This window comes from Zalophus californianus, chromosome 2 (assembly GCF_009762305.2).
Source record: "Zalophus californianus isolate mZalCal1 chromosome 2, mZalCal1.pri.v2, whole genome shotgun sequence".
In the NCBI taxonomy this organism is placed as follows: Eukaryota; Metazoa; Chordata; class Mammalia; order Carnivora; family Otariidae; genus Zalophus; species Zalophus californianus.
Window position 1 is genome coordinate 148,367,253 of NC_045596.1, and position 19,500 is coordinate 148,386,752.

Consider the following 19,500-nt stretch of genomic DNA (forward strand, 5'->3'; position numbering starts at 1 on the left):
TGATGACGTAAGTTTCTTTCTTTAAATGGAGGTGCCTTATAAAACTATTTTTGAACCATTCTTCTCACACAGGTATTTTTATTATTTATTTATTTTTTTAAAAGATTTTATTTATTTATTTGACAGAGAGAGAGAGACAGGAGAGAGGGAACACGAGCAGGCGGAGTGGGAGAGGGAGAAGCTGGCTCCCTGCTGAGCAGGGAGCCTGATGTGGGGCTTGATCCCAGGATCCTGGGATCATGACCTGAGCTGAAGGCAGACGCTTAACAACTGAGCCACCCAGGCGCCCCATCACACAGGTATTTTTAAAGTAGTTGTGTTCTTTGCACCTTTTACTACAAAGTCAAGTGTCATTTCTAAAAATTTTATTCAGGGAAAAAGTTTCTTCCTGTAACCAGTAACATTATGTCCTTCATTTTGGCCATTTCCTCCCTTCTTCTCTGAGATCCCCCAACTAAATTATGCTCCAGGTTCCTGATTCCTTCTTCGGTAGGCTCTGTAACTGGAACTGGAGGTGTGGGAGAAGCTCACAATCAGAGCAAATCTGGACCAAGCCAGCTGGAGTAACGTCAGGCTTATTGACAGAAGCAACTTCTACCTGTGCGTCGTCATGCGCGGACATCGCAGTAAAATGTTCTACACCCTCAGTGTCATGTGAAGGCTCCATGCCACTCTAGGAAGATGCTGTGATGGAGAAACACAACATATCCTGGCTGATTGATGCTCATATTAGATGGGTTTCGGACAGGGAGGAGTCTCTATAGAGCAAATATTTGAGCAGCTGCTCTTAAACACTTTAAGATCGCAGCCTATACAATGGATCCTGATGTGCGGGTAAAATTATACAACTGATTTCCTGTCAGCACCAGTTCCGTCCCAGGTTCTAGCTTAATTTTTGTTGTGTCTCGTATCAGATCAATGAAGTTTTGAATGTGGTATGAAGGAAAAGTCCAGGTTTTTCCATTCTGTGACACCAATGCAACATTCACAAATAAAGGTATAGATGGGAAAATGGTTTTGTGCTCACGTTCCTCAGGAATCTCTCCTATTCTATCCTAATATAAACTGTCAATCAATTTGGCAATTAGATCGAATAAGATGTGAGAGTGTTACTGGGAGTGTATTTGTTCTTTGTTTAAAAATAAAAGTCTACTTTACATTGTACATGCAACTCCCAAGATATATTAAAAAAAAATCATCAAACCTCCAAGAGTCCCTCAACATCATTAATTTCTTCTTTTACAATGAGTCAGTCAAATAAAAGGCAGTTTATTTCAGTGTATTTCCATGGACCAGGCACTAGGGTGGTATTCTTAAATAGAGCAGACTTTATTTATTTATTTTTATTTTTAAGATTTTATTTATTTGAGAGAGAGAGCGAGAGAGCACATGAGAGCAGGGTGAGGGGCAGAGGGAGAAGCAGCTCTTTGCTGAGCAGGGAGCCCGATGCAGGGCTCAATCCCCGGACTCCAGGATCATGACCTGAGCCAAAGGCAGCCACTTAACTGACTGAGCCACCCAGGTGCTCTTGAGCAGACTTTATTCCAAAGCCATCATAATGATCAAGCTTTTAAATTTTTAAATCTGCAAGAATTATTTAAAATATACATTATTTTTTATCAGAGAATTTATTTTGTAAGTAAACTTTTAAGGAGATTGTTTTATCTCATGATTTAGGTATCTCACAAACCACAAATAAATGTGATTACTGGAGACAGAATTTCCTTTCCTTTTATTATAGGCACATTTCTCTGTAACTGATTTGCTCACTCTAATTTTATAGAAACTTAATTTAGCCCTTCAATTAATTCCATGTATTAATTTTACCAGTTTCTGCTGTATGATAAATATACTAATTTTCTGTGGCTAGAAATTCATAGTTCCATGAACACTGTGTGGGTAACATGAGTTGCTAGCTCTTTCCTATTTCCATTCTTTCCTCTCACTGTGGTGAGAATAATCCATTACTATTGAACTCTGTTCTTTAGCACAATTAGAGCTCAAATTGCCTACACAATTGAGTGTTTAAAGGGAGATATATAAGATGTGTGGTTTAAGCTTAAATGGGGAAAGAAAACACTTACAGTGTTTTCACCCTTACATCTTGAAGAATCCAGTGTGGTGCAACGTCTTTATGGCTAATGAGATGAGCAACATTGATTTTAACAGAGGCCTGCGCCTCTTTATGATAAGGAAAGTCAGAAAAACACTCCTGTTGATATATGGAGCACAGAGTAGCAAGCTATTCTTTCAGATAATGATAAATCAAATGTTTAATGAGGAAATCTCAGAAGACATTTTAGTATTTAGAAGTGCTTATAGCAAAGTAAGTGTAAACTAGTAGAGATAGTTCATTATTACCAGCCACACTCTTTTTTCTTTTTCACTAAGTAAAAATAAATGCATCTCTAAATAGCATGAGGTGGTGGTGTATACTGGAAAGTATCTAGGGCTTAATTGACAAGATGGTAATTTTGTTCAGATTGCTGTGACATACCAGCTTGACCTTGGATAAGCTGCTTGCATTCCCAAGGCTTCACTTTCTTATTAGTAAAAGAGGCATGTGATAGACGCCTATGTACACTGAATGCGAATGATGAGAGCCAAGGTCTGAGTAAGGAAATATAAGGCCATCTAGAAATTTCAGTGGATTTCTTCTTTCAATATATTTACAATAAAACTTATACTATGATTTTTTTTAATTTCTAGGAAGCATTTCTTTGAGTAATTCAGAAAAAAGACCAGCCTCAACAGAGGGAGGGCAGACAGCAGAGTTTTCCAGGAATTTTGAGTTCTGTCTGGAATTTGCTCATAGGCCAGGCTAAATACCCTGGTGATAAAAAGAAAACCTATTTCTTTCTTCCTTGATCTTTCTTCAGGCTTCTCTGGTAGAGGGTAATTGTACAGAGGGCATATTCAGTGTAATATACTCATCAAATACTTGGTATTTGGGCAGTTTGTTTAATGTCCACCTCACAGGGTGGTTTAAGAAGATCAAATGAAGCTCTGGACACGTGGTTAGTGCTCAGTGTTAGTCATGATCAGCGATCAGCATCCTGCTTTCTTACTCCCACTCCCTCTGCTGAAGGTCAGACTTTGACCTCTAGGGGAGACTTGTTGCTATAACCTCCTAACTAGTCCTCTTGCCTCTAGCTTCGCCCTTCCCGAATTCAGACTGCATGCCAGTATCGGGTTAATTTTACCCAACGGTACCTTTAATTATGTCATTTTCCTATTAAAATCCGTCAATAACTTCTCCATTTTCAAAAGGATAAATAAAATTGTAAGTCCTTAACCTTTGCCCAGGACCCTGTGGTTCCATCTGGCTTGTCTAGCCTCAACTAACTTTCTGTCTGTTTGTCCTTAATGTGGTCATTCCACACCATGCAAACGGGTTTCCTAGCAGGGTCCCAGACATGCTTTCCCTTTTACTTGAAACATCTTGCTTGTTCCTCCGTTTGACCATCCAAATTTTACCCATTTCTCAATACAGAGTTTAAGTACTACATTCTCCTGAACCTTCATTTTAAATTAACTATTTAATTAATGATTTTAAATTCCACTATAATTGGGATGCCTGGGTGGCCCAGTCCGTTAAGCGTCTGACTTCAGCTCAGGTCATGATCCCAGGGTCCTGGGATCGAGCCCCACATCAGGCTCCCTGCTCGGCGGGGAGCCTGCTTCTTCCTCTGCCTCTCCCTCTGCTTGTGTTGCCTCTCTCTCTGATAAATAAATAAATAAATAAATAAATAAATAAATAAATAAATAAAATCTTAAAAAAATAAATTCCACTATTATTAACATGTAGTGTTAGTCTTAGGTGTACAGTATAGTGATTCAGCAATTCCCTACGTGACTCAGTGCTCACCAAGGTCGGTGTACTTGTCATCACCTTTGTCCGCCTATTTCACTCATCTTCCCACCCACCTCTCCTGAACCTACTTGACATTGGCCGATGCTCCTTGTTGTTTTTCTTTTCTTAAGACTTCTCATACTCTGTTTCTCCCTAACTGGACTGGACTCCACTTTTCACTTTATCACAGAGATATGTGGTATTGCTCTTTACCTAGAGGAAAGAGTTAATAAGCGCTGCATTCTTCAGGCAATGTAACCTTTCCTTTTCCTTCAGGGAAGTAATTTTAATTTAAAGGAATTAAAATTTCCTTCAGGAAGTAAATTTAATTTAACAGATCAAGAGTATAGATTTATATATCGTTTGCCTAACATTTTAGTGCTGGCTATGAGTCATAAGATTTGCCAGTCAGGTTGCTATTTGCATGTAAATATCGGTTTGGTTAACTCTGCTCTGATATAATTTTCCACTTTTTTAAAAATTTCTCTGCATGCATACAATCATTTCTTGTGTTATCTGAGAGAATGACAATTCTGTTTCAAAGATTATTCAGAGCTTCCTAGAAAGCAAAATGGAACCCAAATTCCCACTACATATTTAATTTTACTGATTCAATTATATCTTTGCTATTTACATCTATCTTGTGAAAGTTAAATAATATACGTGAGAATACTTTGATTCCTATAAAGCTTCATACAGTTACTCTTGTTTTATGAGTTATTTTCAAAATGCCAAAAATGAACAATACCCCTTCATTTCCACAGAGTAATAGCAATCTTGGACTCAATCCCTATGTCCGCTCGCCCTCCAAACTGGTTATGATTACACTTCCTCGGGTTTGTGAACCCTATTTACATGGGAGGAAAAAGAGAGACAGGTTGTCACTGGTTAAAAGAAACACGCATGCATGTTTGGGATCACTCCCAGAAAATTCCAGAGGGGTTCTGAGTTTGCACTGTACCAGTGAGCAAGTTCTCCTTCCCGCTCCCATGCCGGAGATGGTTCACCTTCAGCTAACCATTCAGATCGTGGCTATGCTGTTAATAAGATTCTTTCTTTTGAAACGACGTGGACATAATCCTGAAAAGAAATCCGTATATGTTTTCCAATTTTAAGATTTACTGTCTTCAAAATGTTAAAGAGACAACAAAGTAATACACAGGAAAAAGAGTACGATGTTACTATTTTTCAAAAATTGTTAAGAGTGGGATGGAAAAAGTGATGAAGTCAAGAAGAGACTTTGAGTTTCTTTTTTTAAATTTAAATGAATTATTTAATTAAATTAATTAATTAAAAAACTAAAATTAAATTAATTAACATATAATGTGTTACTGGTTTCAGAGGCAGAAGTCAGTGATTCATCAGTCGCATATAACACCCAGTGCTCATCACATCACGTGCCCTCCTCAATGCCCCTCACCCAGTTACCCCATCCCCCCGCCCCACATCCCCTCCAGCAACCCTCAGTTTGTTTCCTGCGCTTAAGAAAGACTTTGAGTTTCAAGCATGAATATGAACAACTTTTTTTTTTTTAAATCTTAAACTTGCTATAGTTTGTTTGTTTTGTTTTGTTTTTTGTTTCCCAGCAACTACTTCACTGTGCAGCCTTTGGCTCTGCTTGTAACAGGTTCGGTTGGCCTCTCGGAGTCATCTGGCTTCTCTGCTTCTACCTGACAAGTGAGGTATTTGCTGTCAGTGAAATGGGCTGAATCAAAGAGGCGTCACTGTCTATATGCCAAACTGGTGAGTCGACAGGAGGTAGCAGTGGCGTGGGGCCAGCAGCTCACTGGCTACCCTCACTTTAACTCACTCCTAGGATGTTAATAGGAGACTCCAGGAGCTCAGTAGACAAGTAGCCTACTCCACTTTGGTCTCAAAATAATGATCTATTTAAAAAAAATAATACATGGGCGCCTGGGTGGCTCAGTCGTTGAGCGTCTGCCTTCGGCTCAGGTCATGATCCCAGGGTCCTGGGATGGAGTCGCGCATCAGGCTCCCTGCTCCCTGGGAGTCTGCTTCTCCCTCTCCCACTCCCCCTGCTTGTGTTCCCTCTCTCGCTGTGTCTCTCTCTGTCAAATAAATAAAACCTTTAAAAAATAAAGTAAAAAATAATACTACCAATATTTACCAATAAATATCAATAATTATCAATAAATTATGAATTAGATCATTATCTTGATAAGAGATAAGTAACCGCAGTGCTTTAATGCCCCGTATGGAATTTTCTTTGTTGGTAATCAATTCTTTTTTTTTTTTATGTTATGTTAGTCACCATACAGTACATCGTTAGTTTTTGATGCAGTGTTCAATGATTCATTATTTGCGTATAACACCCAGTGCTCATTACAACATATGCCTTCCTTAATACCCATCACTGGGCTAACCCCATCCCCTCACCCCCTCCCCTCTGAAACCCTCAGATTGTTTCCCAGAGTCCACAGTCTCTCATGGTTCATCTGATTTCCCCCCTTTCAGTTTTCCCTTCCTTCCCCTGATGTTCTCCGTGCTATGGTAATCTATTCTTATGCATGCTAATTAAGTTGATCAAACTACTATTCTTCTGTAGCAGATTTCCTTAATCTGTGTTTATTTCTCTCAGGATATCAGAGAAACTTAGTTTTCATGAGTTTGCTACATGTTAGCCCTGTCTTTAAAACCCGGGTCAATAGACGGGGCGCCTGGGTGACTCAATTGGTTAAGCATCTGCCTTGAGGCTCAGGTCATGATCCCAGGGTCCCAGGATCCGGCCCTGCATCACATCAGGGATCCCCGCTCAGCGGGGAGTCTGCTTCTCCCTCTGCCCTTCCCCCTGGCTCATGCTCTTACTCTCTTTCTCTAATAAATAAATAAAATCTTTTAAAATAATAAAATAAAAACTGGGTCAATGGAGTTTTTGGTGTTGGAATTCTCCAGCACTCAAACTACATTTGGGCATTATGGATATTGAACCTGGTTAGTCTCATAAGCCACAGGGAGCAATTGCTTCCCTCCCTTTTCTATTTTAGTTTGCCTGTGGACTAGAAGATGCAATCTAGCATAAGGACAACCTTTATTGCTTTTTAACCCACATAGCTAACATATTATCTTACATATACATGAGGGTTTCAGAAACATTTGATCTTACTGTTAATGGTAAAATATGACAAATAGTATTTTACATTTAGAAAGGTAGTGTTTGCTAAAGGACTATATACTTTGTAACTGAGCACTGTGGTACATTCTCCTAAAGCTTGAGCTCACATCTCCCTCATAATAATCTCATTTTACAGTGTGGAAATGGACTTGGGAACTTGCTTAAGATTTAGGATGAATATATTTTACGCTAAAAGATAGGTTTGATTCAAGTTGTCTCTGGAATTATCAGACATATTTTATCAGATTTGATTAATGATAGCTGGCATTTACAGCATTCTTAATATATGAAGCGGCATCCTAAGTAAATGTTTTACATCTATTAACTTAGTCTAACAGCAACACAAGGAAATAGGTGGATTATTATTTATGTTTTGGAAAGGCAAAATGCACACATTAAAAGTTTTAGTAGCTGGGGCCCCAAGGTCCTGTAGCTGATAAAAGGCCTAAGTGGAATTTAAGCCATGGAAGTCATTTCAAAGACCTTGCTCTCTGTTGATTTTTTATACAGCTTTTCATTTAAAATTAGGCTGTAACCTAGTAGGTGATTATTATATAAGATTCCATTCCTCACTTTGAATAATTTTCTGTGTTTTCCTACCTAAGTCATTTAATTTTATTGAGCTTTCCTTTTCGTTTTTATAAAATTATCTCTTACTGATGTTTCTATATTAGCTTCATCGAAAGATTGTTGTTGGGATTCATCATGCAATGTGTTCAATATAAAGCAAGATAAAAATCATATGTTATACACAAACACACCCAACTAACTTTTGACAAAGGTACAGAAATAATTCAATGGAACAATTTTCAACAGATGGTGCTACAGCAATGGACATCCTGAAAAATGCATTTCAACCTAAACCTCACAGTTTTTCAAAAATTAAAATAGAGTATAGATTTAAATGCAAAATGTGGGACTATAAAGCAATTAGGAAAAAAGCAAAGGAGAATGTCTTCAGGACTTAGGACTTGGACATGATATCAGAAACATGATCCATCAAAAATGTTTTTGATAAATTGAATGTCATCAAAATAATAAATTTTGCTCTGTGAAAGGACCCTGTTAAGAGAATAAAAAACACAAGTTACACACTAGGGGACAATATTTTCAAACCCTATATCTGACAAAGGAGTTATATCTAAAGTGTATAAAGAATTAGCAAAAGTCAACAATAAAAAAAGTTAGAAGATGGACAAAAGACATAAATAAATATTTCCCAAGGAGAAGATGCTTAAGGCAAATAAGCACAGGAAAGGATATTCAACCTCATTCATTAATGTGTATTAAGAAAATGCACATCAAAACCACAATGAAATATCCCTCTACACCTATAAGAATAGCTAAAGTTAAAAATGCTGGCAACTCCAGCGGTGCTTGGGTAGCTCAATGGGTTAAGCTTTGAGCTCTGCCTTCAGCTCAGATCATGCTCTCCAGGTCCTGGGGTCGGTCCCTGCTCAGCGGGGAGTCTGCTTGTCTCCCTCTCCCTCTGCCCCTCCCCCCACACTCTTTCTCTCTCTCTCAAATAAACAAACAAATCTTAAAAAAAAAAAATACTGGCAACTCCAAATGCTGGTGAGAATGCCAACAAACTGAATTTCTTACTCATTGCTGGTGGGTATCTAGAGTGGTACAATTACCCTGAAGAAAGTTTGACAGTCACTTCATGGGAATCTATGTACTATTTTGTGTATGAGTTTTGAATTATATCATAATAAAAAGTTAAAGAAATCATGAGAAACATAGTAAGATGGAAATGGGCTATTATTGTATTTATTGTTTAGTTGCAATGGTAAAAATAACATTATTGATAATAATGTACATATAATAGACATGTATGGCCTATTTTTAAAAGTGTTTGCTTTTAGTTGCTTCCAATTAAGATACCTAAAACGTTCCAACAATTTAAGGGGACAAATGGCTTGCGGCTGTAAGGGAATCATTTTTTTTGAAAAAATTCAGACTGACCACTGGATGGCAGTAGAGGTCTGGGTTTTGTTCATTTGGCGTTTGTTTTGGAGAAAGCTGAGAAAATTAAGGGCCAAATTTGGTTTGCCCTCAGCAAACAAAAATCTGTAATGATAGACATTATTGCTGATTAGCAAGGTTTAAGATCCAAATCCGCTCATTAAAAAAAATTAACGTTGGTGTAAGTTAAAACGTCTAATAAATAACACTGCAAGAGAATACATGCAGAATAAAACTGTAAAATAAATCTTGGGCTAACCATCTGGGATGAAAATGAATAATTTTCAAGAAATAAAGTTTGCCATTGAGTTCTGGATGGCATTTACAATATTCTCCTTCAAAATCTTAACAGCTTTCAGAAATTATAAGTAACTCTTTTATTTCTGCCTCTTCCTACTAATAATTACATAAAATTCAGCTGTACTTTATTTCTTATCTGGGAAAAAGTCTTCTTTTAGATTTATAGATTAAAGCAATGCAGTTTATGAGGCAGAGGAAAAGAATTCTGCTGTTTTTATGATATCATATTTCAAAATACTCCATATCTTTTGTTTTGATAAAGATGAGGGGAAAAAAAATCCCTGTATCACTTGTTGGGTTTTCTGTAAAATTTGCTTGCTAGGGGGAACATTGACTTAATATCAAGTTTCAAGGGATCCTATGTTTTTCTTAATTAATGAGGTTAACTTATTCAAACATCTCATTCTAAATATATATTGTCATCAAGGACATTTTTGAGGGATTTTTGAGGTACTTATTTGCATATGTTACTGTTCTTTTGTGTCATTTTAATGTCCATGGAATAAAATGATGGATATCAGATCTGGGACTGTGTTTGTTGGAGAGACACATTCAAAATTTCACTTGAACATTCATAGTAGCCTTAAAGCAAATTTCAACGAGTCAGCATTGTTATGATTTTTTTTCTTAACTATTTTTTTAAAGATTTTATTTATTTATTTGACAGAGAGAGACACAGCAAGAGAGGGAACACAAGCAGGGGGAGTGGGAGAGGGAGAAGCAGGCTTCCCACTGAGCAGGAAGCCCGATGTGGGCCTGGATCCCAGGACCCTGGGATCATGACCTAAGCTGAAGGCAGATGCTTAACGACTGAGCCACCCAGGTGCCCCTGTAATGATTTATTTATTTTATTTATTTATTTGTTAGAGAGAGAGAGAGAGCACAAGCAGAGGGAGAAGCAGACTCCCTGCTGAACAAGGAGCCCTATATGGGACTCCATCCCAGGACCGTGAGATCATGACCTGAGCTGAAGGCAGACGCTTAACTTACTGAGCCACTCAGGCATCCCATGGTATTGTATTGACTTTTACAACCAAATGGTTCAGTTTTGAGTCTGCCTTCTACAATGCCATCCAAACGTTATGTATGCTAGGCAATGAGAAAGAAGTGGAATGTCTTATAATGAGACGTCCACAGCGAGGCTGAGATGGTAATACAGTGTAGCATTGTTGTGGGGTTTGAGTGTGATAGTGCTTTGGATGAGTTTAGTATTGTGACTGTCCTGGGGCAGATGCCCAATGAATCCCATTTGCTGTGAGTACCTGGTTGGGATCAGTAATGGATAAGTCAGAGCATCCTCCTCCAAGCAAGCCCACAGAAGTGACCTGATTGTGATCAGAAGATCCTAAAGCATAATATATGATACTAAGGCATAACAGACTTTTAGCATGGTAGAGTGTTTTAAAATAAAGAGCTAATATTAATGCTTTAAGAGAGGGGAGAATCTAATATTTTCTCTAACCAAGGGCATCCACCTTCTCAGGAGACACTTGCCCCAAATTTTGCCCTTAAAAACCCTCATTGCAGAGAGTTTGGGACTTTTGAGCATTAGCTCCTGACACCAATAAATTATCTGTCTTCACTGCAAAATCTCCGTGTCAGTTTTAAATGACTTGCTGCACATTGGGCAGATGAACTCTGCTCTGGTTCGGTTACATATTTCACTAGAAGAATAAAAATTGTTTATTTTCTCTGTAGTTGTGTAAGTTAATAATAAAACAGTTAACTCATGAATAATATGAGTAAGTTTGCTACATTCGTTTGGTAATGAGATAAAGCAACTAAAATGTCCTCACTTGTTCAATGTTTATCACTATCTACTTTTTCCTTTGCTTTGATAATAAATATGATTTTGGATTTTGAAATTTAAAAGTTTTCTAAAGAAATTTATCTGGGGTCACCCAGGCTAATGAAGAGAAGTGGTTGGGTTTCTTAAGAATCCACCGGGGCATATACTTTTTATCATGTTTCTTTTTCTTAAAAACTTGGCACGGGTTTAGGTGCCCCATAATTTTGCCTAAAATGTATCTTTCAGCTCTCTTTGTTCTACTGTCTCCAATCCCTACCCTTTCAACCCCCACATTTTTCTGTTTTTCTCTTTGCTTGTGACTTTTCCACTTGAACACCTATCCTGGATCGAAGCGAATCTTTCGGAGGGTATATGTATTATAGATAGCTACAGACAGTCAGAGAATATGGGCCTGGGGCTCAGAATCTAGGTGTTACTTTCCATGAAGATGAATATATACTAAACCTTAGAAGGGAACATATCATCTTAATTTAACAAAGCCTTGACCTTGCCCAGATGATAGGAAGTTGCATTTTGTTTCTTGCAGTTTGGTCTCCAGAATTTCCTAGCAACAATGTTTAAGTGAGTTCTTTTTAATACTTTTGGAAAAAGCACAGGGGAATAGATTAATGTTTTACTCTAAGAATTAATTTGATTCATGTGCTCAGCATCTGTACTCCAAAGCAGCACATTCCTGAGAAATTGCCTGAATCTTTTCATAGAAGAAATCGTCTGCTGCATTACAAAGAAGAGGCCCTTTGGAACGAATCTCACTGCAAATTTCAATACTTCATGTTTTAAAATAGTAATGGAGAAGTCAGAGCATTCTCCTCCAAGCATGCCCACAGAAGTGACCTGATTACCATGACTTACTGTTTACATGGAACCTATTTTTGAATGCTCAGATTGAGCCTTGAACAGCATCCAATTCACCATCATCTCGGTTCTCTCAGCAAAGTAGCAAGAGGTAATTACGCCATTTTTATTAATGCCAACATTAAAACAGAGAGTTAGAATATGCTGGAGTAGATTGTTTCCAAACCCTTTTAGAAGAGCATGGCTATACATACCAATTGAGTGCATTGCCTTTTGTGAGCCGACATGCTGTGCTATCAATTTCACAACTGAGTAGAATCGGGCAAGGGAGCAGGGGTGGGGGATGGGGGGGAGAAAAGATGCAAAATTGTTTTAGTAACTAGTATGTGACTGACATTGTGCTAGACACTATAAAATGGTTTTATCATCAGATCTTCAGAACCCTATGATGAAATTTCCTTTTATACTCGAGGAAACCAGGGTGAGGTGATCTTGATCACACAGCTTGGAGCAGGTCAAACATATCTTTAAGCCCTGATTTGCCTGCCTCAAGACCTAGTCCTTTTTGGAACCCTTGTGCACTGTTGGTGGGAATGTAAATTGGTACAGCCATGTGGGGAACCAGTATGAAGGATCCAGCAACCCCTCTTCTGGATATATATGCAAAGGAAATTAAATCAGTATCTTGAAGAAACACTTGCCCTCCAATGTTCATTGCAGCATTATTCACAATGGCCAAGATATGGAAATTACATATAAATAGTATAATATATATGGAGATCATTATATATTATATATTAGTTATGTTATTGTTATATATATTACTATATATTATTATAATATATAATATGTACATAATATATACATTAAAAGGAATTGAAATATAAATATAAATTGAAATGGCCTCTAGGTAGGAAAATCAGCATTTTGTCCTTAAAAGTGTTTTCAAGAGTTGATTTAGAGTGTGCTATAAAGATCATAACTTTTCCCCTCTAGGCTGAACTTCTCCAATCAGAGTATCAGTTATTCAAGGGGCAGAGCCATATCTTACTCATTCATGTCCTCAGAACGTAACAGAAAACATTGGTGTCTATTACAGTTTGGTTGAGTTAATGAGCAATTAAGATATTCTTTCTCGGTAACTTTCCTGAAATCTCAGCTTGGTTAAACACACCCTCTTCCAGACAGCCGGGTTAGAGCGGATCCCTGACTTCAACAAATCAACCACAAGCTGACTGTGGTGGGAGAGTCTTGATGTAACTAGGAGTGCCTGGAAGAGGCAGATGTTGATAGCACGGAGACTTCCAGAAAACTTACCACCAACTTCAGCATTCTCCAGTTAAGTACTTCTCCAGTAAGTTTTGAAAATGAGATAATGGCTTCAGTATCCTTCCTTTTAGATCATGAGATCTAAACACATGATCAAAATGACGCAAGCAAAAAATTTTTTTAAAAAGATGATTTGTGGTGATGCCTGGAATTTCAAACCCTTTTGTCTGATGAGCATAACAGTTTTTTTTTTTTAAAGAGATTTCCAGAGAAATTCAATACCTTAAAAATTTATTTAGCAAATGCTTATTGAACAATCAGGAAAATAAAATAATCTCTTGTCCATATTCAAACCATTTTCTGGAAGTTGGAGATATGTATGTTTTAAAAAATTACCATTGTTTTTTAAATATTTGTTGAAATCTAGGGTTCTTATGGAGACACTGTCCTTAGCATGTGAGTATTTAATGAGTTTTAGTTATCATCATCATTATTACTAGCATTAACATCTTTCATAACCCCCATTCTTCAGCTCCTCCAATTCCCATTGTCATCCACTTCTTTCTTGATCTAACCCAATCTTCTCCAGCTTGACCCAAGCCTGGCTTACGGACTCATGCTGTTTCTACTCCCCTAAGTCCAGCAAGAGTCATTGGATTGGAGTTTCTCGCCAGAAACCAAGCCTTAAATCTCCCACATCTCTTTCTTGACTTGCTAGAAATCCAGCAGCTAAAATGAGCATCAAAACTGTCCACACAGCCATTTCTGCACACAATTTACCTCCAGTGAAGTTAATGGCAGCTATTTCTGCAGCATTGTAAGAGATTACTTAAATGCCTAAGAGAGAATGGGGGGAAGACGAAGGGAGTATGAGAAGAAAAGAGTATGCACAGGCATACCTCGGGTTTGGTTGCAGACCACCTCAATAAAGTGAATAGCACAATAAAGTGAGTCACATGAAATTTTTGGTTTCCCAGTGCATATAAAACCTATGTTTACACTATACTGTAGTCTACTGAGTGTGCATTATGTCTAAAAAAACAATGTACATACCTTAATTTAAAAAGTCGTTTATTATTAAAAATTTCTAACCATCATCTGAGCTTTCAGTGAGTCATAATCTTTTGCTGGTGGAAGGTCTTGCCTTAACACTGATGGCTGCTGACTGATCAGGGTGTTGGTTGCTGAAGGTTGGGTGGCTGTGGCAAGTTTTTTAAAAAAATACAACAATGAAGTTGGCCTCATCGATTGACTCTACTTTTCAAGAATGATTCCTGCATAGTGTAAGATGCTGTTCAATAGCATTTTGCCCAGAGAGCTTCTTTCACAATTGGAGTCAATTTTCTCAAACCTGCCACTGCTTTATCAACTACATTTATGTAATATTCTAAATTGTTGGTTGTCATTTCAACAATCTTCACATCATCTTCACCAGGAGTAGATTTGATCTCAAGAAACCACTTTCTTTGGGCACTTGGGTGGCTCAGTCATTAAGCGTCTGCCTTCGGCTCAGGTCATGATCCCAGGGTCCTGGGATGGAGCCCTGCATTCAGCTTCCTGCTCGGCTGGGAGCCTGCTTCTCCCTCTCCCACTCCCCCTGCTTGTGTTCCCTCTCTCTCTGTGTCTCCCTCTGCCAAATAAATAAATACAATCTTAAAAAAAAAGAAACCACTTTCTTTGCTAATCTATAAGAAAAACCTCCTCATCCTTCAAGTTTTATCATGAGTTTGCAGCAATCCAGTCCCATCTTCAGGCTTTACTTCTAATTCTAGTTCTCTTGCTGTTTCCACCACATCTCCAGTTACTGCCTCCACAGAAGTCTTGAACAGCTCAACGTCATCCATGAGGGCTGGAAACAACTTCTTCTAAATTCCTATTCATGTGGATATTTTGACCTCTTCCCATGAATCACAAATGTTCTTCATGGCATCTAGAGTGGTAAATTCTTCCCAGAAGGTTTTCCGTTTACTCTGTCCAGATCCATCAGAGGAATCACTATGTATGGCAACTAGCGCCTTACGAAATGTATTTCTTAAATAATAGGACCTGAAAGTCAAAATTACTCCTTGATCCATGGGCTGCAGAATGAATGTTGTATTCACAGGCACGGAAACAACATGAATCTCATTGGACATCTCCATCAGAGCTCTTGGCTGACCAGGTGTGCTGTCAATGGGCAGTCATATTTTGAAAGGAATCTTTTTTTTTTTTTTCTGAGCAGTGGGTCTCACAGTGGGCTTAAAATATTTAGTAAATCATGTTGTAAATAAAAGTGCTGTCATCCAGGCTTTGTTGTTCCATTTATAGAGCATGGGCAGAGTATATTTAACAGAATTCTTAAGGGCCCTAGGTTTTTGGAGTGGTCAATGAACACTGATTTCGCTGCATTACCCCCTAACAAGCAAGTCAGCCTGCCCTTTGAAGCTGTGAAGCCAGGGATTAATTTCTCTCTAGCTATGAAAGTCCTAGATGGCATCTTCTTCCAATAGAAGGTTGTTTTGTCTACACTGAAAATCTGGTTGCTTAGCGTAGCCACCTTCATGAATTACCTGAGCTAGATCTTCTGGAAATCTCACTGCAGCTTCTCCATCAGGATTTGTGGCTTCCCCTTGCACTCTTATGTTATGGAGACAGCTTCTTTACTTAAACCTCATGAACCAACCTCTGCAACTTCACACTTTCCTTCTGCAGCTTCCTCACCTCTCTCAGCCTTCAGAGAACAGAAGAGATTAGGGGCTTTGCTCTGGATCAAGCTTTGACTTATGGGAATGTGGTGGCTGGTTTGATCTTCTATCCAGACCACACAAACTTTCTCCACATCAGCAATAAGGCTGTTTCACCTTCTTAATGTTTGTGTGTTCAGTGGAGTAGCACTTTTAATTTCCTTCAAGAACCTTTCCTTTGCATTCACAAGTTGGCCAACTATTTGATACAAGAAGCATATTTGATAACTATTTGGCCTATCTTGGCTTTTGACACGCCTTCCTCACTAAACTTAAATCATTTCTAGCTTTTGATTTAAAGTGTGAGATGTAGGAGTCTTCCTTTCACTTGAGCACTTAAGGTTTGTTATGCACAATAATGCTGTAGGGTTGTTAATTGGCCTACTTTCAATATTGTGTGTCTCAAAGAATAGGGAAGTCCACGGAGAGGGAGAGAGAGGGGTATGGCTGGTGAGTGAAGCAGTCAGAACACAGACAATAGTTATCAATTAAGTTCGCTGAAACTCTTAAAAAGTTTTAATGTTTCAGTTCATCTTGTAGCAGTACCATCAAGGCACTATTCTTCTCTTTTTAAACCTAGCCCCCATTTTCTGTGACACCAAAGAAAGTGATTCAAGAGGGGCAAATGTGCATTCACACACACACACACACACACACACACACAATTGCTGGCATTTCTCAAGTGTCATATCTTTAAAAAGTTTCATAAGGATTGTACCTAGTGATAGTGGCGCTCATATTTCTCAACCTCGATGTAATTATGCAGAACCTCGTGACTAACTTTGGTCGATGGCTGTGGGTAGAAATGCTGTGTAATGTTTGTTACCTTAGCATAAGAGCTTCTCCCAACTAATACAGATTTTGCGCAAGATACATCACAACACACTTTATTTTTCAGATATCAGCAGTTTTATTTTCCTATTGTGAGAAAAATCTAGAAAGGTATCTTGTGACAGTTAAGGTGTCTCAGTCCTGCATCAAATTTCTAGCTTGGGAAGAAGAGGAGGATCCCATTTTTCTAGCCGGGGTAGTCTGTAATTTTTCAGATGACAGATAAATCAAAGTGACTGTCCCATCTTAAGAGGACTAGATGACTACTTAGGTAGAATTTTCAAGTGCTAATGGATGCTTTTCACCTAGGGGACAAACAGGGCTATGCAGGACGTTAATCATCTTTGCATAACTTAAACATATTTTTAACTTCCAATTCAAATGTTTAAATGTTTAGTGTTAAATGTTTAAACATTTGAATCCTGTTAATCACACATTTCAAGTAGCAGAGTCAACACTGACAGTCATTATATTATCTCAAAAAAAATGCATCTTAAAAATCAATTAAGTTCATCCATTTGAATATTCAACAAATGATAATACAAAATTTAAATATTCTCCAGAAAACTAGTTTTTGGCAATAGTCAGAGAACTAAAATTATCTTTCAAGAAAGCAATCACCTAGAGAAGCAGTGTAAAAGAAAAGCTGTCCATATCTCATGTGGCCCCAGTACAACCAATGCTCTGCTTTCCACCTGATATTCTGAGATGGTAATCTCTATAACACACAATGAGTAGGGATAGAGTTGGTCCAATTTTCCAACTTTATTGCAGCCAACAGTACATTTTACAGTCTCCATCAGGTTTCTCCTCTACCGTCTGAGGTCCAATTAGAATCAAAGCAGCAAGTGAAGATCTAGTACTTGTAAGTTTCCCATTGATGTTATTACAATATAACTTTTGACTCCCCTCAAAACTTAATTACTAATTGCCTCCTGTTGACCAGAAGCCTTACCGATAACATAAATAGTTGATTAACATATATTTTATAGGTTATATACATTCTTACAACAAACTAGAGAAAAAATGTTATTAAGAAAATCATAAAGAAGAGAAAATACATTTATTTATTGGAAAAAATCCACATATAAGCGGACCTGGGCAGTTCAAACTTGGGTTTTTCAAGGTTCAATTGTATTATAAAGTTAAAGATTAGGGATAGCTGTGTCAGAACCAGAAATTGAATTCTGTGTGTCTCTTGGGAACCATAGCTAAAGAAAAGGCAACACTTTTGTGTTTTTCTTAACAAGATTTGTACATCAATCAAGATTTGTATATTTGAGCTGTCAAATATGAAACTTCTGCCATTTTGGATTTACTTTATAATATATATAATGCTTCTGCGTTGAAACATTTCTGAAGATATAGAGAGACTTTCTCCTTTCCTTTGGTGATCCCCCCCCGCAATTCCCATCCCTTCCCTCTTTCCACAAGTGTCAAATCTTTTTTACATGTCAAATACTATGCGAGGTACTGGAGACGATAGTGAACAAAACCAAACATGACTCATGTCAGCAAGATGCTTATGATAGTGATGGAGGCAGGGATTAAACACACAATTACCTAAATAATATTTAATATAATCTCCTAAAGTATATTTGTGATAAGGATGGTAATTGGTTATATATAGAGTCATATCATCATGTAGCCAAGGGGTGTGATCTAGTTTAGAGATTGGGCAGATTTTCCTTGAGGAAGTGATAATAGAGATGGAATCTGAGTAACAATACATTTTAGCAGATGAAATGGGAGAGGAAGAGTGCTCCAGGCAGAGGTAACAGAATGTGTTGAGGGTTTGTGTTCAGAAGATACGCGATGTCTGCATCACGTTTTTCCTCTCTAGCTGGTTGAGTCTTTTTTTAAATATCTTCCATGTCTCTACATGCTCAATGCTTCATGAACATGTGGCATATAATTATACTAGCTATTTGATGTTCTTGTCTACTACAATCCTGTACCATTTCTGGGTCTATTTCTATTGATTTTTCTTCTCATCATGGGGATATTTTTCTGCTTTTTGGATGTCTAGTCTTTTTTTTTTAATTTTTTGAAGATTTTTTTTATTTATTTGACAGAGAGAGCACAAGCAGACGGAGCTGCAGGCAGAGGGAAAGGGAGCCCCACTGAGCAGAGAGCCCCATGTGGGTCTCAATCCCAGGACCCTGGGATCATGACCTGAGCTGAAGGCAGACGCTTAACCGACTGAGCCACCCAGGTGCCCCTGGATGTCTGGTAAGTCTTGATTGTATGCAGAGAATGTAAATTTTTATCTTTTTGGGTGCTAAGTATTTTTGTATTTCTATATACTCTTGAATTTCATTCTAGGAGGTTTACTTGTAAAGAGTGTATAGCTTTACTTTCATTTTAAGTTTGTTAGGTCTTTAGGGATAATTAGTAAGGTAGTAATCTTTTGAGAATTCGATCGAATTGTCCTTGTATGATGAGATTTTCTGTTCTCCCTGGTGGGCACTTGAGCTATTCCCAGCTTTGGGTGAACCCCAGGGCTTGTGTCCTCTGTGTCTTCTGAGTGTTACTCGCTCTAGTTACTGGTAGTTTCATCACAGGCAAGTGCTGATCAGTACTCAGCCGAGGACTCAAGGATGAACCCCTGTAGATCTCTGGAGCTCCTTCTCTGTGTCAGTCATTCCTCTCCAGTACTCTTCTCCTGTGAGCTACAGCTGCCTTGGCCACCAAGAGCCCTCAGCTCCATCTCTTCCATTCGGAGCCATCAATAAACTTCTGGGCTCTTTCTCTTGTGCTGCATCCTGGAAAGTCTCCAGGCAGTAAGCTAGGACAAATATAGGGTTAACCTTGCTTG

General features: G+C 38.1%; 1 protein-coding gene across 1 annotated transcript in view; it reads right to left on the minus strand.

Annotated features, from left to right (window-relative positions):
- Nucleotides 1-809: 809 nt before the first annotated feature.
- The window catches only part of LOC118356751 (40S ribosomal protein SA-like), a 95,864-nt gene continuing 77,173 nt past the window's right edge, over nt 810-19,500 (minus strand). The window contains exons 3-4 of the mRNA XM_035726352.1: nt 2,102-2,212; nt 810-965 (exon numbers count right to left, since the gene is read on the minus strand). Of these exons, the coding sequence (XP_035582245.1) occupies nt 810-965; nt 2,102-2,212 (267 nt within the window). The remainder of the gene's footprint in view (nt 966-2,101; nt 2,213-19,500) is intronic.